Here is a 21,376-nt window from a genome sequence, read left to right as displayed (position 1 = left end):
GGTTATTATTGCTATTAACCAACTTTGTAGTGCCTTGGAGCTCATAAACTGTTAATAAATACAATGTAAGCCGCCATAATTGAGGAAACATTGAAATGCTCGACGAATCCTAGCCCGTCTTGCCTTAGGCTAATTAAATTTCAATATTTATGAACAGCGAATATTTTGTAGTGATGTGTAGGAAGGCAGGCGGTTACATTGTTTGTGTGTTCCACTGAAGATACATTGTTTTGTTACAGAGACGAGGACTGGTGGCTGGCGCGCCATATTAACAATCATAATGAAGGCTTCATTCCCGTACCCTACATCGCTTCCTCCTCCTCCTTAGAGTGTCAAGAGTAAGTATAAGTGTCTCGTACTCCTTCCTTAAATGTCAGAAGTATCAATGTTCCCTCGAGTGTCATGAGTGTTGAGGGAAGGTAAGCTCTGGCTGACGGATGTATAATATGATCACTATAGATCACACCCTTCTCAGCTCCAACACGCTATAGGGCCTCCTAGTGTGAGTCACACCCTGATAATATCTTGTTTTAATATCTTTTAACGTGTCAGTTCAATTATTTAAGATATCAAATAATTTTATTACAGGTGTCATTTCTATCTTGGTTATATGTTTACTGTAACCATGTTCTCTGTTCACTTATGCCTGGATAAGTTCCTGCTACTTGATATCTTAGTTTAAACTAAGCGATTATAAACGATAACAGAATTGTCTCTGTGGGTCTAGGTTACTTCAGTTACATACATACAGATACGTTTTAACCATATTATACAATTTGTATGAAACCGGCAGATAATAACTAAAATTAACACATAACCGCATTACCTCAAGGATCAACGAAAGTTTGTTTACAGGTCCTTTCTGACCTGGGTCATTCTTCCCCAATGCTCGTAACTCATTCTCTAGATTATACTGATCATGGCGAAATTTTCATCTGTGAAACAGTAACCCGTCATCCAAAACTTATAGTATTTATATCAACTATTCATTAAACGCACAAGAGTGGACTTTTGTAAAGAAAAATGGTTAGAAATATTAATTGTGTAGAGGGCCAGAAGAAGAGGGCAACAGCCAATTCTAAACTTTTCTTCTAGGCCTAGGACAGCTTAGGTTGCATACAGTTCCACTTTTTAGCGTGCCACTTTGATATTCTTTACCGCTAATATTACAATGCTTTAATGTTTATTAATACGTCACATTTATAACAGATTGGTCGATTCCGTAAAAAAATGCGACGTATAGGGGAGAGAACGGGATTAATAGCAATGTTTGACTTTGCATTTCAGCTGGTATTTCGGGTCCATATCCCGAGTGCAGGCGGAGCAGCTCTTGCTGAGCAAGATAAACACCACCGGAGCCTTCCTCATCAGGATGTCTGAGGCTGGCCACGGCTACTCTCTCAGCGTCAGGGTAGGTCCTGTGAAGCTGGTACTCCCTCAGCATCAGGGGTAGGTCCTGTGAAACTGGTACTCCCTCAGCGTCAGGGTAGGTCCTGTGAAGCTGGTACTCCCTCAGCATCAGGGGTAGGTCCTGTGAAGCTGGTACTCCCTCAGCATCAGGGTAGGTCCTGTGAAGCTGGTACTCCCTCAGCATCAGGGTAGGTCCTGTGAAGCTGGTACTCCCTCAGCATCAGGGGTAGGTCCTGTGAAGCTGGTGCTCCCTCAGCATCAGGGTAGGTCCTGTGAAGCTGGTACTCCCTCAGCATCAGGGTAGGTCCTGTGAAGCTGGTACTCCCTCAGCATCAGGGGTAGGTCCTGTGAAGCTGGTACTCCCTCAGCATCAGGGTAGGTCCTGTGAAGCTGGTACTCCCTCATCATCAGGGTAGGTCCTGTGAAGCTGGTACTCCCTCAGCATTAGGGTAGGTCCTGTGAAGCTGGTACTCCCTCAGCATCAAGGTAGGTCCTGTGAAGCTGGTACTCCCTAAGCATTAGGGTAGGTCCTGTGAAGCTGGTACTCCCTCAGCATCAGGGTAGGTCCTGTGAAGCTGGTACTCCCTCAGCATCAGGGTAGGTCCTGTGAAGCTGGTACTCCCTCAGCATTAGGGTAGGTCCTGTGAAGCTGGTACTCCCTCAGCATTAGGGTAGGTCCTATGAATGCCGGTCCTGTGAAGCCGGGCACAACTACTCTCTTATTGTCAGGATAAGTGCTATGAACCGACCAGTGATATAGTTTATGTAAAAAATCACTAATCGCTCTGAGAATACACATGGTGGCCGCCTGATAACGTACTAAGCTAAAATCACGAATTTTTAGGCACAACTGTGTATGGCAAATTAACTCAGATTTCACTTAATACAAACAAATAAATTAGGTATACATACACTACATATACTGAATGTTTGTTTTAAATAGGAGTTAATTTGTCTATAGTTTTGTGTGTAATGAATGTTGTGATTCGAAGCTGTAGCCGTTGTATGTGGAGACTGTACCGGAGTAAGAGAAGAGGGGGGGTGGGGGGGCGGGGTACTGTTCATGAGTACAGGGTCCCTCCTGTACCCGCTCTATTATATATTTAATTATGCATGCACCATATGATTGTTCACTAACCATACTCACTCGACACAACTCCCCATCCTCAGATGAGTATTATTTACTACATAAAATGATAGTACATATAGCAACTATCGGTGATACGTACTAAAGGTAGATTGTTGTACTAAGAAGTACATGTTTTATACAACTAATTGTGTATAGGTCATGTTAAAAAGAAACCTAATCAACTTTCCTAGGTCTGGTACAGTGCAAATATTTACTAAATTTGGCCAAAAATTATGTATATTAAGCCTAGGACAGATTAGGCTGCAAAGGGACTGTTCCACTTTTTTTTTAGCGTGCCATCTGGGGTATTCGAATTGCACAAAACGTGAAGTTTTTCTGCATAACCGTCCATTTATGCACGTTCTACCTTGTTGCTATACTTATTGTCATTATTGGGTATGCGCTGAAGGAAACGTGCCCAAACATTTCGACTTACCCAGGAATCCAACCCAAGACACTCATTTTTGGACGACAGGAACCATACACACACATACATAAACACATCAACAACAACCAGTCCTGAGGCTATGCTGTACCTTATCCTCCAGACAGTGAAGGACACTTCCAACCAACCTCGGGTCAAACACTACCGGATCTGCTCCTCCGAAAACCGCCAGTTCTTCATCACCAGGTCGAAGGCCTTTCAGACACTTAACGATCTCGTTGACTACTACCTGAAGGGCGTTGATGGCTCAGAACTAGGGAAACTGATGCGGTACCCTTGTAAAAGACCTCCTCCAGGGATGAACGACATATGCAAGGATACCAGGGACAAGTGGGAGATTGAGAGGTCCTCTCTACAGTTCATCAAGAAGCTGGGACAGGGGTCCTTCGGAGATGTTTGGCTTGGTAATATTGGGTTTATTAATTATCATAGTGAGAAAAAACTGAGGATATACAATTGGATCGAACCTGCATCCCTGGGACAGTGCGTGTGCCAAGGGAGTCCAGGGACGCAGGTTCGATTCCATTGTACTGCCTCAATATTTTATCATAAATATATGTTCTTATAATTTAATTGTGCATTGATCATAATAATAAGCTTAAACATAATAATCATTAATACTACAACTACTGCTGTACAACTACTCCCTCAGCAAGTCAGCAGCAACTACTGTTGTTGCTGCTCCTACTACTGTTGATCCTACTAATACTGTACTACTGTTACTAATAATGATGTCTTACGTTTTCTGCTGTTGTTGCTGACACTGTTGCTACTGCTACCTCTTCTACTACTGTCGCTACTACTGCTACTGACACTGTTGCTACTACTACTGTGCTGCTACTGCTACTGACACTGTTGCTGCTACTGACACTTTTGCTACTACTACTGTGTAGTAGTACTGCTACTGACACTGTTGCTAATACTGCTACTGACACTGTTGCTAATACTGCTACTGACACTGTTGCTGCTACTGCTACTGACACTGTTGCTGCTACTGCTACTGACACTGTTGCTACTACTGCTACTGACACTGTTGCTGCTACTGCTACTGACACTGTTGCTGCTACTGCTACTGACACTGTTGCTACTACTGCTACTGACACTGTTGCTGCTACTGCTACTGACACTGTTGCTGCTACTGCTACTGACACTGTTGCTACTACTACTACTGACACTGTTGCTGTTACTACTACTGACACTGTTGCTGCTACTGCTACTGACACTGTTGCTGCTACTACTACTGACACTGTTGCTGCTACTGCTACTGACACTGTTGCTGCTACTGCTACTGACACTGTTGCTGCTACTGCTACTGACACTGTTGCTGCTACTGCTACTGACACTGTTGCTGTTACTGCTACTGACACTGTTGCTGCTACTGCTACTGACACTGTTGCTGCTACTGCTACTGACACTGTTGCTACTACTGCTACTGACACTGTTGCTGCTACTGCTACTGACACTGTTGCTGCTACTGCTACTGACACTGTTGCTGCTACTGCTACTGACACTGTTGCTACTACTATTGCTGCTGCTCTTACTACTACTGTTATCCTGCTACTACTTCTCCCAGCACCGCTACTTGTGCACCAACAGTCATAACACCACCACCATCTTCAGGTTCTTGGAACTACGACGTGGAGGTGGCCATCAAGATGCTGAAGGAAGGAACGATGAGTAAACAGGCCTTCCTGGAGGAGGCCCGGATCATGAAGGGCCTCCGGCACCCCAACATCCTCGTCCTCTACGCCGTCTGTACCGCCGAGGAGCCCATACTCATCATTACTGAGTACATGAGTGAAGGCTCACTCTTGGATATGCTCAGGGCTGACGCTGGCCACACGCTTAGCTTCCAAGAACAAGTCTATATCAGCAGTCAGGTAAGGAGCAAGTCTTGTCAACAGTTGGGTAAAGAACAAGTCTTGTCAACAGTTGGGTAAAGAGCAAGTCTTGTCAACAGTTGGGTAAAGAACAAGTCTTGTCGACAGTTGGGTAAAGAACAAGTCTTGTCAACAGTCAGGTAAAGAACAAGTCTTGTCAACAGTTGGGTAAAGAACAAGTCTTGTCGACAGTTGGGTAAAGAACAAGTCTTGTCAACAGTCAGGTAAAGAACAAGTCTTGTCAACAGTTGGGTAAAGAACAAGTCTTGTCGACAGTTGGGTAAAGAACAAGTCTTGTCAACAGTTGGGTAAAGAACAAGTCTTGTCAACAGTTGGGTAAAGAACAAGTCTTGTCGACAGTTGGGTAAAGAACAAGTCTTGTCGACAGTTGGGTAAAGAACAAGTCTTGTCAACAGTCAGGTAAAGAACAAGTCTTGTCAACAGTTGGGTAAAGAACAAGTCTTGTCAACAGTTGGGTAAAGAACAAGTCTTGTCGACAGTTGGGTAAAGAACAAGTCTTGTCAACAGTCAGGTAAAGAACAAGTCTTGTCAACAGTTGGGTAAAGAACAAGTCTTGTCGACAGTTGGGTAAAGAACAAGTCTTGTCAACAGTTGGGTAAAGAACAAGTCTTGTCAACAGTTGGGTAAAGAACAAGTCTTGTCAACAGTCAGGTAAAGAACAAGTCTTGTCAACAGTCAGGTAAAGAACAAGTCTTGTCAACAGTCAGGTAAAGAACAAGTCTTGTCAACAGTCGGGTAAAGAACAAGTCTTGTCAACAGTCAGGTAAAGAACAAGTCTTGTCAACAGTCAGGTAACGGGAAAGTTTCATCTAGATAGAATAAAACTTCAAAGCTCCAGCTGGACAGAATAGAACTTCAAAGCTCCAGCTGGACAGAATAGAACTTCAAAGCTCCAGCTGGACAGAATAAAACTTCAAAGTTTCAGCTGGACAGAATAGAGCTTCAAAGTTCCAGCTGTACAGAATAGAGCATCAAAGTTCCAGCTGGACAGAATAAAACTTCAAAGTTCCAGCTGTACAGAATAGAGCTTCAAAGTTCCAGCTGTACAGAATAGAGCATCAAAGTTCCAGCTGGACAGAATAAAACTTCAAAGTTCCAGCTGGACAGAATAGAACTTCAAAGTTCCAGCTGGATAGGATAAAGCTCGTGGTTAAATGAAATATAGTTCATTCTTAATTTATATAGAAATATTTATAATAAAAATAATAATAATAATTTATATTTACAAGAAGGTACAATGGGTTGGTGAGATTACATAAGATTGGTATTTTTACATTCTTGCAAAGGCACTAACGCGCACAGCGTTTCGGGCAGGTCCTTAATCTAAAATATCAGGTAAGATTAAAAATGTACATTGAAGTAAAGTATTATATCAACATATACAATATAAATTGACAGAGGTGATTACACTTGTGAAGATATATGTCTTAAGTACTAATATTAGGGAAAGTGGGTAGTACAAGATACAGTGTGAGTTTGAAGCACAAGGTAGGAACCTATGAGGATGAAATTAGGTACTTTTGGTTTTACTTTTGAATGAGGCATAGATTAGACAATTTTTTAAATTCATTAGGGATTGAGTTCCATAGACTGAGCCCTTTTATTTGCATGGAGTGTTTGCACAGATTTAGTTTGACTTTGGGGATATCAAAGATAAACAGTATTTATATCTGGTGTGGTGCTCATGGGTTTTATTACACCTATCAAGGAAAAGTTTCAGGTTAGCATTTAGGAACAAGGTTTTGTACATATAAAAAGCACATGAGAATGTGTGGAGTGAGTGTATGTTTAGCATGTTAAGGAACGATGTTAATGTTAACTCTGAAGACAGAGTTTGTTATAGAGTTTATTGACATTTTCATCTTGAGAGGAAACCGACCTAATCTGCTTCCTGTAGCAAATTTTTATACAATTTATATTTTAGAATATAGACATAAAAAGTAGTAGAAATATGCAACTAATGGATCTTTATAATAGAGCTGTATTCTATGTAAACCTGATATTTAATGTTAGTGGCATTGCATCATTGACAGTGACATGATGTGATTGTTAGTAGCATGATGTGATAGACAGTGACATGATGTGATAGACAGTGACGTCATGTGATAGATAGTAACATGACAAAATGAAGAGAGGGATCACGCTGAAGAGCAAGACCTGACCGTGACCCCGCCCACAGGTGGCGTCAGGGATGGAGTACCTCGAGGCCAAACAGCTCATCCATCGGGACCTGGCCGCTCGCAACGTCCTGGTCGGCTCCTCCCTCAACTGCAAGGTGGCCGACTTCGGCCTCGCCCGCATCTGCGAGGGAGAGTATGACGTTGGACCTAGTAAGTTACCTATTAATAAGCAAGTTCGTCTACTTGAACTGGTCGGTATAGCAACGACCTTGCTTCTTGCAAGGTCGGCGTTTGATCCCCGATAGTCCAAGTGGTTGGGCACCCTCACTCCGTCCTCAGTAATCCCTCCGTCTTCAGTAAATAATAGTAGTGTTTGTGGTAATAATAGTCCCAGTGGGGACAATATCCAAGAGAAACGCCACTCTCGGATATTGTGCCCACCGGGGTAGAAATAATAGCAGTGCTAGCAATTGCAAATAATTCCAATATCGTTTCCAGCCACAAAATTCCCTGTAAAATGGACGGCTCCTGAGGCCTTCCTACACCAATACTTCACCATCAAGTCTGACGTGTGGTCGTTCGGTGTTCTCATGATGGAGATTCTCACTTTCGGCGCCATCCCCTATCCAGGTCAGTTAGTCCGTTTCAAAGTATTCCTACGGTCCGGGTGTGGCCAAATTGTATACAATCGCTTTCTGTTTATCAACACCGTATCGTTAGATTAGAATTGATTGATTAGATGTGATTTGTATTCTTCTCAGTCACTAACCATTACCGTTATAAGATTCAATTCAAATTAAAAATATTATGTACATTTATACAGTAACTGAATCTACATAAAATTACAGTGCATTATCTATTGGTAACTAATTGGTAAACTGCTTTTCCACAGGCATGAGCAAGCAGGAGGTTATAGAGAGCGTACAGCACGGGTATCGTATGGGAAAGCCGGCTCAATGTCCGGATGCTCTCTACGAGCTCATCTATAGCTGCTGGAATTCCGAGCCCACCAATAGGCCAACTTTCAGCTATCTTCACGACTTCCTCGAAAACTACGACGTCCAGTCAGAGAGATCTTACTATGCCCCGCCGCAAGTGGTCGACTGAGTAAATACTACATCAACGTTACTACAGATCGTCCAGGATAGTTACACTGAAACGTCTACCCTCACTTCTCAATATATAAACACTATGAGGTTATTTTAGTCCTAGACTATGTTTAGGACTAAAGTATGCTTGCTGGTTGGTCAGTTGGCTATTGTGGTGGCCTCAGTAACACTCCAGAGGTTGAAAGGCTTTAAACCCAACATCATTTAACATGCTGCTTGGCAAGTAAGCTATTGTGGTGGTCTTAATAACCCTCCAGAGGTTGATAGGTTTTAAACCCAACGCCTAGCTTAACTTGATGATTAGCCTTAAATTAATAACCCTCCATAGGTTGGTAGCCCTTAAACCAACACCAAACCAAAGATTACCTGGTTGGCCCACGACCAAGTTTTCTCTCTCTCTGTCTCTCTCTCTCTCTCTCTCTCTCTGTCTCTGTCTCTGTCTCTCTCTGTCTCTCTCTCTCTCTCTCTCTCTCTCTCTCTCTCTCTCTCTCTCTCTCTCTCTCTCTCTCTCTCTCTCTCTCTCTCTCTCTCTCTCTCTCTCTCTCTCTCTGTCTCTGTCTCTGTCTCTCTCTCTCTCTCTCTCTCTCTCTCTCTCTCTCTCTCTCTCTCTCTCTCTCTCTCTCTCTCTCTCTCTCTCTCTCTCTCTCTCTCTGTCTCTCTCTCTCTCTCTCTCTCTCTCTCTCTCTCTCTCTCTCTCTCTCTCTCTCTCTCTCTCTCTCTCTCTCTCTCTCTCTCTCTCTCTCTCTGTCTCTCTCTCTCTCTCTCTCTCTCTCTCTCTCTCTCTCTCTCTCTCTCTCTCTGTCTCTGTCTCTGTCTCTCTCTCTCTCTCTCTCTCTCTCTCTCTCTCTCTCTCTCTCTCTCTCTCTCTCTCTCTCTCTCTCTCTCTCTCTCTCTCTCTCTCTCTCTCTCTCTCTCTGTCTCTCTCTGTCTCTCTCTCTCTCTCTCTCTCTCTCTCTCTCTCTCTCTCTCTCTCTCTCTCTCTCTCTCTCTCTCTCTCTCTCTCTGTCTCTGTCTCTCTCTCTCTCTCTCTCTCTCTCTCTCTCTCTCTCTCTCTCTCTCTCTCTCTCTCTCTCTCTCTCTCTCTCTCTCTCTCTCTCTCTCTGTCTCTCTCTCTCTCTGTCTCTCTCTGTCTCTGTCTCTCTGTCTCTCTGTCTCTCTGTCTCTCTCTCTCTCTCTCTCTCTCTCTCTCTCTCTCTCTCTCTCTCTCTCTCTCTCTCTCTCTCTCTCTCTCTCTCTCTCTCTCTCTCTCTCTCTCTCTCTTCTCTCTCTCTCTCTCTCTTCTCTCTTCTCTCTTCTCTCTTCTCTCTTCTCTCTCTCGTATTCCAAGAAGAAAGGCGGAACCTTCTAATTTTATTTTATTTCTTAATATACATCTTTCACGATCCACATACTTCCTAAGACATTGCTGTTTTGGTATAAAGATTTTCCATGTTAATTTTTAATTTTGTTATACATGTATACACCTATTTTCGAAAGAGAATACATATTTCAAACAAATTTTGGAGTACATTGGACTTTATATCCTCCGTGTTAACGAATTACATCATGTGATATAGCTCGTCAGTCATTTCAGTGACTTTTAAAATATTTGAGTTCCGGGAACTATTTGAGTTGTCTGGGAACCATTTGAGTGACGTAGGAACCATTTAGTGACCTAGAGTAGCCTAGTACCCATGGGTTTGTTATAAACACTTAACTGATACACAGAAACCCGCCAAATGAGAATGATAAATCTTCCAATGTTACTCATTCTATGTTTGTGACTCCAGAATATTTAAAGAGCATACATTGTGATTGGAGAAACGTTTCCCTAATTTCGCTAAACCTGTAGCTTGTAAAATGGTCAATTCTAACGTTACCGAACGCATCCAAACACATTCAAACGTGTCAAAGTAACAAATTACATCCTATTACAGCGAGCATATCCTAGCATCCAACATATTTAAATATAACCAAAGTTTTATAGCAAAGGAAATCATATCCTAATTCAACCAAATCAATCTTAACCCAATTAGACGTGTTCTGAAGGAGCCCAATGCCTTCAAACATGTTATCTAACAGCAAATTTCACTATGATACTGTGTCGAAACATAAATAATACTCTGATACCATCTATAATTATCTTATCAAAATGTCCAAATAAAGTGTCAGTTCGGTATTGCCAAGATATATCCAAACAAACTCACGTTTGTTCGAGTCATAAATTTATTTACAAATCTATCCAAATATAGTCAATAAACATTTCATTAACTTAAACAAACTTGTGTCCTAGCATCAGTGCGAGCAATACAGAGATCAAGTGTATGTACTCCAACTGTATTATTATTTGTATATAAATAATTCTGTGTTAATATTGTTTTTATTACCTGATAAAGAATTAACTCTTAAAAAATCTTAAATGATTGAAAAATGATAAAATGGACTAACTCATCGGAAAATAAGTCTAGTCATTTCAACGTCATCTCACGGTAGGGAAGATGACGTTGATGACGAAAACATCATTTACAGGAAAAATTATGTTTTTTCATCATTTTTATAAAAAGGAAACGTGATAGGATACCAACATGATAGGAAGAGTCATGGCAAGGTTGGGGGACGATCGCCGGAGTCCGACGATCTCTAGATTTATTTATTTATTGATTTATTTATATATATATACAAGAAGGTACATTGGGATTGAGAGGATACATAGCATAGTAATTACATGCTTGTAAAGCCACTAGTACGCGCAGCGTTTCGGGCAGGTCCTTAATCTAAGAAAATTTTAAGTAGGTAAATACTAGCAAAATTTATAAAAATGATAACAGGTACATTAGCAAGAAAAAAATGAGAGAAATTTGTAGGTATATTAAAGCACATAGGTAGCTCAGAGTGATTGCAATGACAGCTTGAATGGTAGTTTAACAAAAATTAGCTTTGTTTTGTTTTGAGATATATAAAGTTGTTACATTCTTGTACAGCCACTAGTACGCGTAGAGTTTTGGGCAGGTCCCGAATACGATCCCCGCCGCGAAGAATCGTTTTTACAACTAAGTACTCATTTTACTGTTGAGTTAAACAGAGGCTACAGTTAAGGATTTGCGCCCAGTAAATCCTCCCCGGCCAGCAGCATACGAACCCATGACAAAGCGCTCGCGGAACGCCAAGCGAGTGTCTTAACACTACACCACGGAGACTGGTGAAGTAGGTACAATACAGCATATGACTAGCACATAAAAGAAGACAGCAATGAACACAATGATAGAGTTGTTTGGATTAAGTACATAAAGATTGGGAGATTGGGTAACACTAGATACAGAGCAAATTTAAAGCTCAGTGTAGGAAACTGCGAAGATGAAATTAGGTACTTTTTGTTTTTGTTTTTAAATGAGGCAAAAGTTTGACAGCTTTTCAATTCACTAGGGAGTGAGTTCCATAGACTAGGTCCCTTAATTTGCATAGAGTGTTTACACAGATTAAGTTTGACCCTGGGGATATCAAAGAGATATTTATTTCTGGTGTGGTGATAATGGGTCCTATTACATCTGCCAGGGAGAGTTTCAGAGCATGGTTTGCATTTAAGAACAGGGTTTTGTAAATGTAGTTGACACAAGCGAATGTGTGGAGGGAGTTAATATTTAGCAAGTTAAGGGATTTAAACAAGGGAGCTGAGTGTTGTCTGAGAGCAGAGTTTGTTATTATTCTGATAGCAGATTTTTGCTGGGTGATGATGGGCTTAAGGTGGTTTGCAGTGGTAGACCCCCATGCACAGATACCATAATTAATATAGGGATAGGTTAGTGCATAATATAGTGAGAGGAGAGCAGAGTTAGGAACATAATATCTTATTTTGGAGAGTATACCAACTGTTTTAGAGACTTTCTTAGTTATGTGTTGAATGTGGGTGCTGAAGCTGAGTCTCTTGTCTAGGAATAGGCCAAGAAAGTTTCCGTCATTTTTATTACTGATGTTAATGTTGTCTATCTGTAGCTGAATTGCATTCGATGATTTGCTTCCAAATATGTAGTAGGTCTTTTCTATGTTTATTGTTAGTTGACATCCATAAGTGGACTTTTTTTAATTCGTTATTCACACCATTATTTAGTGTATGTGGTTGGGGTCTGAATAGATGAGGGGTAGTATCATCAGCAAACAATATAGGTTTAAGAATATTAGAGATATTAGGCAGATCATTGATATATATGAAATAGAAGAGGTCCTAAGATGCTGCCCTGTGGCACTCCAACGGTTATTGGTAGAGTGGAAGAGGTTGTATCATTGATGGTTACACATTGGTGTCTGTCACTAGGATAGGATCGGATATAGTCCAGGGCAAGGCCTTGGATTCCATAATGCTGGAGTTTAAGCAAGAGGTAGTTATAATTAACAGTACCAAAGGCTTTTCTTAGGTCAATGAAGAGTCCAATCGGAAACTCATTTTTGTCAAGGGCTGAGTAGATTACGTCAAGGAGACTAATGATTGCATCATTGGTGCTCTTTTGGGACCGGAAGCCAAACTGGCAGGGACTGAGTATGTCGAATTTTACGAGGTAGGAATAGAGCTGTTTGTAGATAATTTTTTCAAAAATTTTTGATAGAATGAGTAGATTTGATATTGGTCTATAATTGTTTATGTCCGCCGGATTGCCTTCTTTATGGACTGGCGTTACTCTTGCTTTTTTAAGGATATCAGGGAAGGTGTGACACTATAGATTTGTTGAACAGTAGAGCTATGGGTGGCGCAAGGGCATGGGAGGCGCTCTTGTATACAATGGACGGAATTTCACTGGTGTTCCCTGCCTTGGTTTTTAGAGAGTGTATGATGGACACAACATCTGCCGGGCTGACTGGTGAAAGGAGAAGAGAGTTTGGATAGCTGCCTGAGAGATATGTGTTGATATGTGTCTGAGTCTGTGGAATTTTTCTGGCAAGATTAGCACCAACCGATGGAAAGAAGCTATTAAATTCGTTTGCCATTTCAAAATCAGTTGACGGTGTATACCCATCCTTATAGAGTTTTATTTGGTTATGTGAGTGTTGTTTAGTTCCTAGGATACTAGAGATGGTTTTCCACGTGCTTTTCATGTTGCCTTTTGCTTCATTGAGTCTATTCACAAAATATGAAAGTTTTGCCTTTCTTATGATACTGGTAAGCATTGATGAGTACCTTTTAACTACTTCCTTTGAAACTAGGCCAATCCTAAGTTTCTTTTCATATTCATGTTTCTTGTTTATTGAGTTGAGAATGCCACTTGTGAGCCATGGATTGTTTAATCTTTTGTCAGTTACTTGCTTGGTAAGGAGGGGACAATGAAGGTTGTAGAGGCTTAGAGTTTTGGAGAGGAAGAGGTTAGCTAATGAATTTATATCCTGAGTATTATTGAGTTCAGAATCCCAGTTAATATTGTGAAGTGCATTTGTAAGATTGCCTAAAGCTGATTCACTGTGCAACCTGAATGTAAGTTTCTTGCTTTTTGATGGTGTTATGTCCATGTTCACTATAATAAAGGTAGGATAGTGGTCAGTTGTTCTGTCGTAGATTATACCAGATACAAGGGGAGCTGTTATGTTTGTCCATATGTGATCCAAGGTAGTGGCTGATGTTTGAGTGACTCGGGTAGGTTTGGTGATTGTGGGGATTAGCATACAGGAGTTCATGCTGTTAAGGAAATAGTCAACTTGAGGGCAATTTTGTTGACCCAGGTCAATATTGAAGTCTCTCCCAGAATGATGTGGTTTTTGTTGAGATTGTTGTTTATAATAAGATTCCTCTGGTTATCTGAGAATGAAGCTATGTTAGTATTGGGAAATCTATAGATGGCTCCAATAGTCAAAGAGGATTTAAGGGATTTAATTGAGAACTGAGCAAAAGTATATTCACAGTAGTCATCTCAATCACTAATGACACTGTTGCAGATAAATGTATCTCGGTAATATATAGCTGTGCCGCCACCTTTTTTTATTAGGCCTACAGTTGTGAATGGCTTTATAACCAGCTAAGTTGTAGACGATGTGTAGATCAACGATGTGTAGATCAACGATGTGTAGGTCGAATCCTGTTCTAGATCTAGATCGAACCATCGATTTTTATGGTCACCCGCTGGGGGTCCCGACGGTCCTCAAGTCGACCCCCACGTAACTTGTGACGTTCCTTTTTTTGTGTGAGCGTCCTCCGCGGCCTTACAGTCCGGAGTTCCACGCTGAAACACAAAACGTCTTCTTTACCAAATCACTTGGGCTGGACGGTAGAGCGACGGTCTCGCTTCATGCAGATCGGCGTTCAATCCTCGACCGTCCAAGTGGTTGGGCATCATTCCTTTCCCCCCGTCCCATCCCACATCCTTATCTTGACCCCTTTCAAGTGCTATATAGGCGTATTAGCTTGGGGCGTTCCCCTGATATTTCCCTCCCTTCCCTTCACGGTAAGGAAAATATTTTAAAGTTTATTTGAAGTCGAAATACAACGTAATTTCGTCGCTGCACAATGCCGATCAAATGAACTTTAATACTCGATTTCGATTTGACCCTTCAAATGACGTCGCAGTCAACATCGAAAAGAAGTCCATTTGGACCAATTTTCTCTGCTGGTATATGACCTGATGCTCTGGCTGTATGTCTTACCAGATAACCTAACAGTATGCCAAGCTTTCTAGCTTGACTGCATGTCAAGCTTGCTAGTTTGACTGTATGCCAAACTTGCTAGCGTAACAGTATGTCAAGCTTTCTTGCTTGGCTGTTTGCCCTGGTCCCCTTGGCTGTTTGCCAAGCTTGCTAGCTTGACTGTATGCCAAGCTTGCTAGCCTAACAGTATGCCAAGCTTTCTAGTTTGACTGTAAGCCAAAAATGTATGTATGACTATGCCAAGCTTGCTAGCTTGACTGTATGCCAAGCTTGCTAGCTTGACTGTATGCCAAGCTTTCTAGCTTGACTGTATGCCAAACTTGCTAGCCTAAAAGTATGATAAGCTTTCCAGCTTGACTGTATGCCAGGCTAATCGGGATGGCAATTATAAATATATGCATAAAATTACCATATTACTATCGACCAAATGTAAACTGTGAACAAAATTATTCGCACACCCTCCGTCACTATGTGATGGAGTGCGAAAAGATACGTGAATTTAGAGACAATTCTATAACCAATGTTCCAACGATGTGTAAATATTTCATTCAAAATGATCTGCTACCAGAAATTTTAACCAAATATCCCCAGTTTGCTAACTGTAGGTTGTAACTAAGTGATTGTAACCTATCCACCGCTGCCCACTGGATGGGGGGGCGGTGTGCAGAACAAACATATCAATTGTGACACTAGCTCTCCACATATGTCAGTTGCTTAATTTAGAAACTGTACTTGTGGTCGACCATGATGTGCCTCTGTAACCCTTTCCACTACCGCCCACAGGATGGGTATGGGGTGCATAATAAATGAACTAAATTAAAAACTGTCAATATATGCATACAATTACCATACAGTATTAATATATGGTAATTATATTACCAAATATTAATTACCATATAGTTTATATTATTATTATTATTATTATTATTATTATTATTATTATTATTATTATTATTATTATTATTATACGAGTACGTTTTTATTATATGAGTGCGTATACTTTGACTGGGTTAATCTTGCTTGGTTCAGTAATATGTAAATGGTGTAACCGGTTTCATGGAGTACGGTCCCCTCACAAGGTTGACTTAGCAACAGGCTTGTATGTGTTGCTACGCCAACTTCATTTTAATACTCAAACTGGTATAATTAAATCACAAAAATTGACAAAAGATCAGGATTTTGCTATAATTCAATTATTGTGCCTAATATACCTATCTCAGCTGTTGGCATAATGATTATAAGACTTTAGTTGATATATTTATATGATAAAATTTACAAGTTTAAACAGAAAAACACAAGAGGCCAATCAGCTGACCTGGTGTTCAGCAGTGATTTATGACTTTAACTTAGAACCATAAAAATCTTTAAATATTTCAAAAGTAATAATTTTATATACAAATTTTCAAGTGTAATTATTAAAACAGAAGAAGGATAAAACGAAAGAGTATTAGAGTGTAGATTTAATGTAAGTAACGCTTTGTATCTTAGCCGAGGTTGTAGCCAGCAGCCGGAGGCGGGGTGGGTGACACAGACCAAACAAACGCAGTAGGAGGAGTCAGTATTGTGGTTGGGACGTCTATGTTAACTTCAGTCTCTTCTCCTTTGTGTCAGCAGGACTACCCTCTAGACCTTGGCTGTGTCGCACACCTCTGAAATTGCACTTCGAGGTGATTGTTTTTGTAAGAAGTGTATTTTGTGACCTTTTCGGTGTGATTACTCTCTGCTTCTGAATAAATTTCTTTGATTGGAGTTTTTTTTTTTTAGTATGTTGCTAACACGTCTTGGAGATACTGTAGCTCAAGCCATAAGAGAGATTCTGACCTTTTGGTAAAGTCAGGCAAAATACTGGAAAAGTTAAGAAATTTTCTTTTTTTGACAGTCAAATTTTCATGACTCGTGCTCTAGCGTTGAAGTTTTTCTACAGAAAGTTGTGGTCAGTAGCTATATTGGTTAGTAGGTGCAATACATAATGAAATAAATATACAGAACATAATCTATTATGCAGCAGTTAGTGCAGTTGGCTCACAGCCGATTAGTCCTGGGTCTAATTTCTGGGCAGGGCAAAATGTTTAAACAAGGTTCCCAATGCCTATGTTTACCTAGCTGTAAGTACTTACCTGAGATTTAGTCAATTGTTGTGGATTGCATCCTGGGCTGTGAACAGCGGTTGGTTAGAGGGAGCTCGTTGAGCCTAAGAGGCACTCTGTCCTTAGTTATGGGACACATAATCATGTTGTCTGAAGGTATGGCACACAGCAAGAGGTTTTTCAAATATTCTCTTACTCATTTTTTAAAGAATTTTGCTAGGATAAATACATATTAATTACTGTATTGTGTTTGTGAATCATGTATTTGTACAGATGAAATTTCATTACAGGATGAGAACATTATTTTGTATATATACAAAAACTAGGGTATATACAGAACTTGTGTAACTATCACAAGAAAGTGCCAAGCCATTACGACTAGCAGTTGAAAGGGATGAGGATTTGGGATGGGACAGGGAAGGAATGATCCCCCAACCACTTAGACGGTCAGGGATTGAATGCCAACCTGCAAGTGTGACCATGCTATACTGTCAAGTGGTTGGGCACATACAAAACAAGTAATTAGACAAAGTATTTGAAAGTTTTGAGACTAGATATTTGGCCATATAAAATAAAACACTAGAGCTACTTTCCCAAATCAGTAAATCTGTCCTCTCAAATAATACACTGTACTGTATTATGATGCCACAATCCCCAAAGAATAGAATAAGGGAAACTATGAAAAGTAGCAGCTCGCAAAGACCACAGTTTCTATATGTGGGTCGGTTAGGTTTTGGTAGCTGGGAATTCGAACATTCTAGTAATCAATATTTTATCCATTGTGGCAACTCAAGAGGACAGGCTGAATTAGTAGGCTAAGCTATTTTGTATTGTATTTCCAAGACATGAATGCAAACTGATGCTGAATTTGTTTACTTTAGGAGTAACATTGTTTTATAGTTGTTTGGTTTTTAATTGTTTTGTGATATTTAATATGCATGTATTTTTGGTTGATAGTTGCTTACAAATACTGCATAAAATAAAACTATAAATTGCACAATAAAATGATTTATATAATCAATCTAAAATAACCATTACTGATCATTCCACATGTGTTCCTTCTCACAGGCTTGTCTCTGGTAGCTGGGTACATACAGAGCTTGATGTTATATAGTACTGTGCTGGTTAGTCCAAATTGAGGCCATGTGCAGTAGTACTGTACTAGTGGGTACACCTTGATGCCATGTGCAGTAGTACTGTGCTAGTGGGTACACCCTGAGGTCATGTGCAATAGTACTGTGCTAGTGGGGTACACCTTGAGGCCATATGCAGTAGCACTGTTCTAGTGGGTACACCTTGATGCCATGTGCAGTAGTACTATGCTAGTGGGTACACAGAAGTAACATGTCAATGTTAATTCATCCATACCTGTAAGCACTTTATGTGCAACATGTATTGCTTGTAACATTGTTGATATTAAATTTCTTGGAGGAAAAGATGTAGTGTAATGCGATATAAAAATAGCGGTAAGTAATACTATTGTTGATTTAGGGGTGGTGATGATCCGTAGGTCAGATGGCCCCTGAATAATTAGTGTAATGTATTCTTGTATTCATCTTGCAGGTTGACATCATGTGAGTGGAGACACGAGCCATGGATGATGCTGTGCTCCAACGGGTGTGTGGTCTTGCTGCGGCATTTCGCCAGTCTGCACATCTTCTCTTGGATCAGCAATATAAACTATCTTTAGGCAAGTTATTTGTTAATGATTTTTCTTGTAAAAATCAGATTAACCCTTAAACTGCACAGCACACCTGCAGGCCCTCATCTGGTTTGCGCATCACGCCTCCGGGTATTTGTATTTTTCATGTTCCATTCAAAACTCCCACAGCTACATGGAGTTCACTTCAGCTTCCTCAGGGCTCTTGTAAACAGACGCCATCTTTAAAAGAAATCGTGTGCCACATTCCCGGGTGTGAGAGCCTCAGTACTGAGTGAGCAACCAAGGCTGGGGCACACAGCAAGGGACCCAAATCGCATAGTTGAAGGGTGGCGCGCTGGGTACGCTAAAGTGTTAATATTTTTGGGGTCTGGAACGGATTAATTCAATTTACATTATATCTTGTGGGAAAATTCATTTTGGTGTATGATGCGTCTCTGGGAACGGATTAGGATCATAAACGAAGGTACCACTATAGTTAAACTTCTGTGTTCCATACAAGTAAAACATTTCATTTACCATTTGAGTTAGGTGAAAGTTATATTATTCCATATTAATCAAATTTCTTTTAGCATTAGAACTAATTCTGGTTGAGTTTAATTATGTGATGAATGTACATTAACTCTCATTGTCAGGGATAGGAAGCCTGTATATATATATATATAATATATAATATATATATATATATAATATATATATATATATATATATATATATATATATATATATATATATATATATATATATATATATATATATATATATATATATATATATATATATATATATATATATATATATATATATATATGTCGTACCTAGTAGCCAGAACTCACTTCTCAGCCTACTATTCAAGGCCCGATTTGCCTAATAAGCCAAGTTTTCCTGAATTAATATATTTACTATAATTTTTTTCTTATGAAATGATAAAGCTACCCTTTTCACTATGTATGAGGTCAATTTTTTTTTATTGGAGTTAAAATTAACGTAGATATATGACCGAACCTAACCAACCCTACCTAACCTAACCTAACCTATATATATAGGTAAGGTTAGGTTAGGTAGCCAAAAAAAGCTTGGTTAGGTTAGGTTAGGTAGGTTAGGTAGACGAAAAAACATTAATTCATGAAAACTTGGCTTATTAGGCAAATCGGGCCTTGAATAGTAGGCTGAGAAGTGAGTTCTGGCTACTAGGTACGACATATATATATATATATATATATATATATATATATATATATATATATATATATATATATGTCGTACCTAATAGCCAGAACGCACTTCTCAGCCTACTATTCAAGGCCCGATTTGCCTAATAAGCCAAGTTTTCATGAATTAATGTTTTTTCGTCTACCTAACCTACCTAACCTAACCTAACCTAGCTTTTTTTGGCTACCTAACCTAACCTTACCTATAAATATAGGTTAGGTTAGGTTAGGTAGGGTTGGTTAGGTTCGGTCATATATCTAAGTTAATTTTAACTCCAATAACAAAAAATTGACCTCATACATAGAGAAAAGGGTTGCTTTATCATTTCATAAGAAAAAAATTATAGTAAATATATTAATTCAGGAAAACTTGGCTTATTAGGCAAATCAGCCCTTGAATAGTAGGCTGAGAAGTGAGTTCTGGCTACTAGGTACGACATATATATATATATATATATATATATATATATATATATATATATATATATATATATATATATATATATATATATATATATATATATATATATATATATATATATATATATATATATATATATATATATATATATATATATATATATATATATATATATATATATATATATATATATATATATATATATATATATATATATATATATATATATATATATATATATATATATATATATATATATATATATATATATATATATATATATATATATATATATATATATATATATATATATATATATATATATATATATATATATATATATATGTCGTACCTAGTAGCCAGAACGCACTTCTCAGCCTACTATGCAAGGCCCGATTTGCCTAATAAGCCAAGTTTTCATGAATTAATGGTTTTTCGACTAACTAACCTACCTAACCTAACCTAACCTTACTTTTTCTGCTACCTAACCTAACCTAACCTATAAAGATAGGTTAGGTTAGGTTAGGTAGGGTTGGTTAGGTTCGGTCATATATCTACGTTAATTTTAACTCCAATAAAAAAAAATTGACCTCATACATAATGAAATGGGCAGCTTTATCATTTCATAAGAAAAAAATTTGAGAAAATATATTAATTCATGAAAACTTGGCTTATTAGGCAAATCGGGCCTTGCATAGTAGGCTGAGAAGTGCGTTCTGGCTACTAGGTACGACATATATATATATATATATATATATATATATATATATATATATATATATATATATATATATATATATATATGTCGTACCTAGTAGCCAGAACTCACTTCTCAGCCTACTATTCAAGGGCTGATTTGCCTAATAAGCCAAGTTTTCCTGAATTAATATATTTACTATAATTTTTTTCTTATGAAATGATAAAGCAACCCTTTTCTCTATGTATGAGGTCAATTTTTTGTTATTGGAGTTAAAATTAACTTAGATATATGACCGAACCTAACCAACCCTACCTAACCTAACCTAACCTATATTTATAGGTAAGGTTAGGTTAGGTAGCCAAAAAAAGCTAGGTTAGGTTAGGTTAGGTAGGTTAGGTAGACGAAAAAACATTAATTCATGAAAACTTGGCTTATTAGGCAAATCGGGCCTTGAATAGTAGGCTGAGAAGTGCGTTCTGGCTATTAGGTACGACATATATATATATATATATATATATATATATATATATATATATATATATATATATATATATATATATATATATATATATATATATATATA

At 38.9% G+C, this 21,376-nt stretch overlaps 2 protein-coding genes across 24 annotated transcripts in view; both read left to right on the top strand.

Moving 5' to 3' along the window:
- Positions 1-10,465, top strand: part of LOC123757972 (tyrosine-protein kinase Src64B) — a 31,458-nt gene extending 20,993 nt beyond the window's left edge. For all 10 annotated transcript variants that reach the window (XM_045741996.2, XM_045741998.2, XM_045742003.2 and 7 more), the window contains 7 exons: positions 240-338; positions 1,288-1,411; positions 3,088-3,388; positions 4,605-4,864; positions 7,065-7,215; positions 7,504-7,635; positions 7,898-10,465. In XM_045741996.2, coding sequence (XP_045597952.1) covers positions 240-338; positions 1,288-1,411; positions 3,088-3,388; positions 4,605-4,864; positions 7,065-7,215; positions 7,504-7,635; positions 7,898-8,112 — 1,282 coding nt within the window. In that variant the 3' untranslated portion in view covers positions 8,113-10,465. The remainder of the gene's footprint in view (positions 1-239; positions 339-1,287; positions 1,412-3,087; positions 3,389-4,604; positions 4,865-7,064; positions 7,216-7,503; positions 7,636-7,897) is intronic.
- A 5,760-nt stretch (positions 10,466-16,225) lies between these two features.
- Positions 16,226-21,376, top strand: part of LOC123757971 (serine/threonine-protein kinase 11-interacting protein) — a 230,940-nt gene continuing 225,789 nt past the window's right edge. For 10 of the 14 annotated variants that reach the window (XM_045741990.2, XM_069338840.1, XM_045741994.2 and 7 more), the window contains exons 1-2: positions 16,226-16,381; positions 18,365-18,491. In XM_045741990.2, the coding sequence (XP_045597946.2) occupies positions 18,395-18,491 (97 nt within the window). In that variant the 5' untranslated portion in view covers positions 16,226-16,381; positions 18,365-18,394. Of the gene's footprint in view, positions 16,394-17,869; positions 18,006-18,364; positions 18,492-21,376 lie in introns of all 14 variants that reach the window. The other 4 variants (XM_069338837.1, XM_045741987.2, XM_069338836.1 and 1 more) reach the window with 4 other exon arrangements.

This window comes from Procambarus clarkii, chromosome 40 (assembly GCF_040958095.1).
Source record: "Procambarus clarkii isolate CNS0578487 chromosome 40, FALCON_Pclarkii_2.0, whole genome shotgun sequence".
Lineage (NCBI taxonomy): Eukaryota > Metazoa > Arthropoda > Malacostraca > Decapoda > Cambaridae > Procambarus > Procambarus clarkii.
The sequence above is the reverse complement of the archived record's forward strand: the minus strand, read 5'-3'. Positions and strand labels throughout refer to the sequence as shown.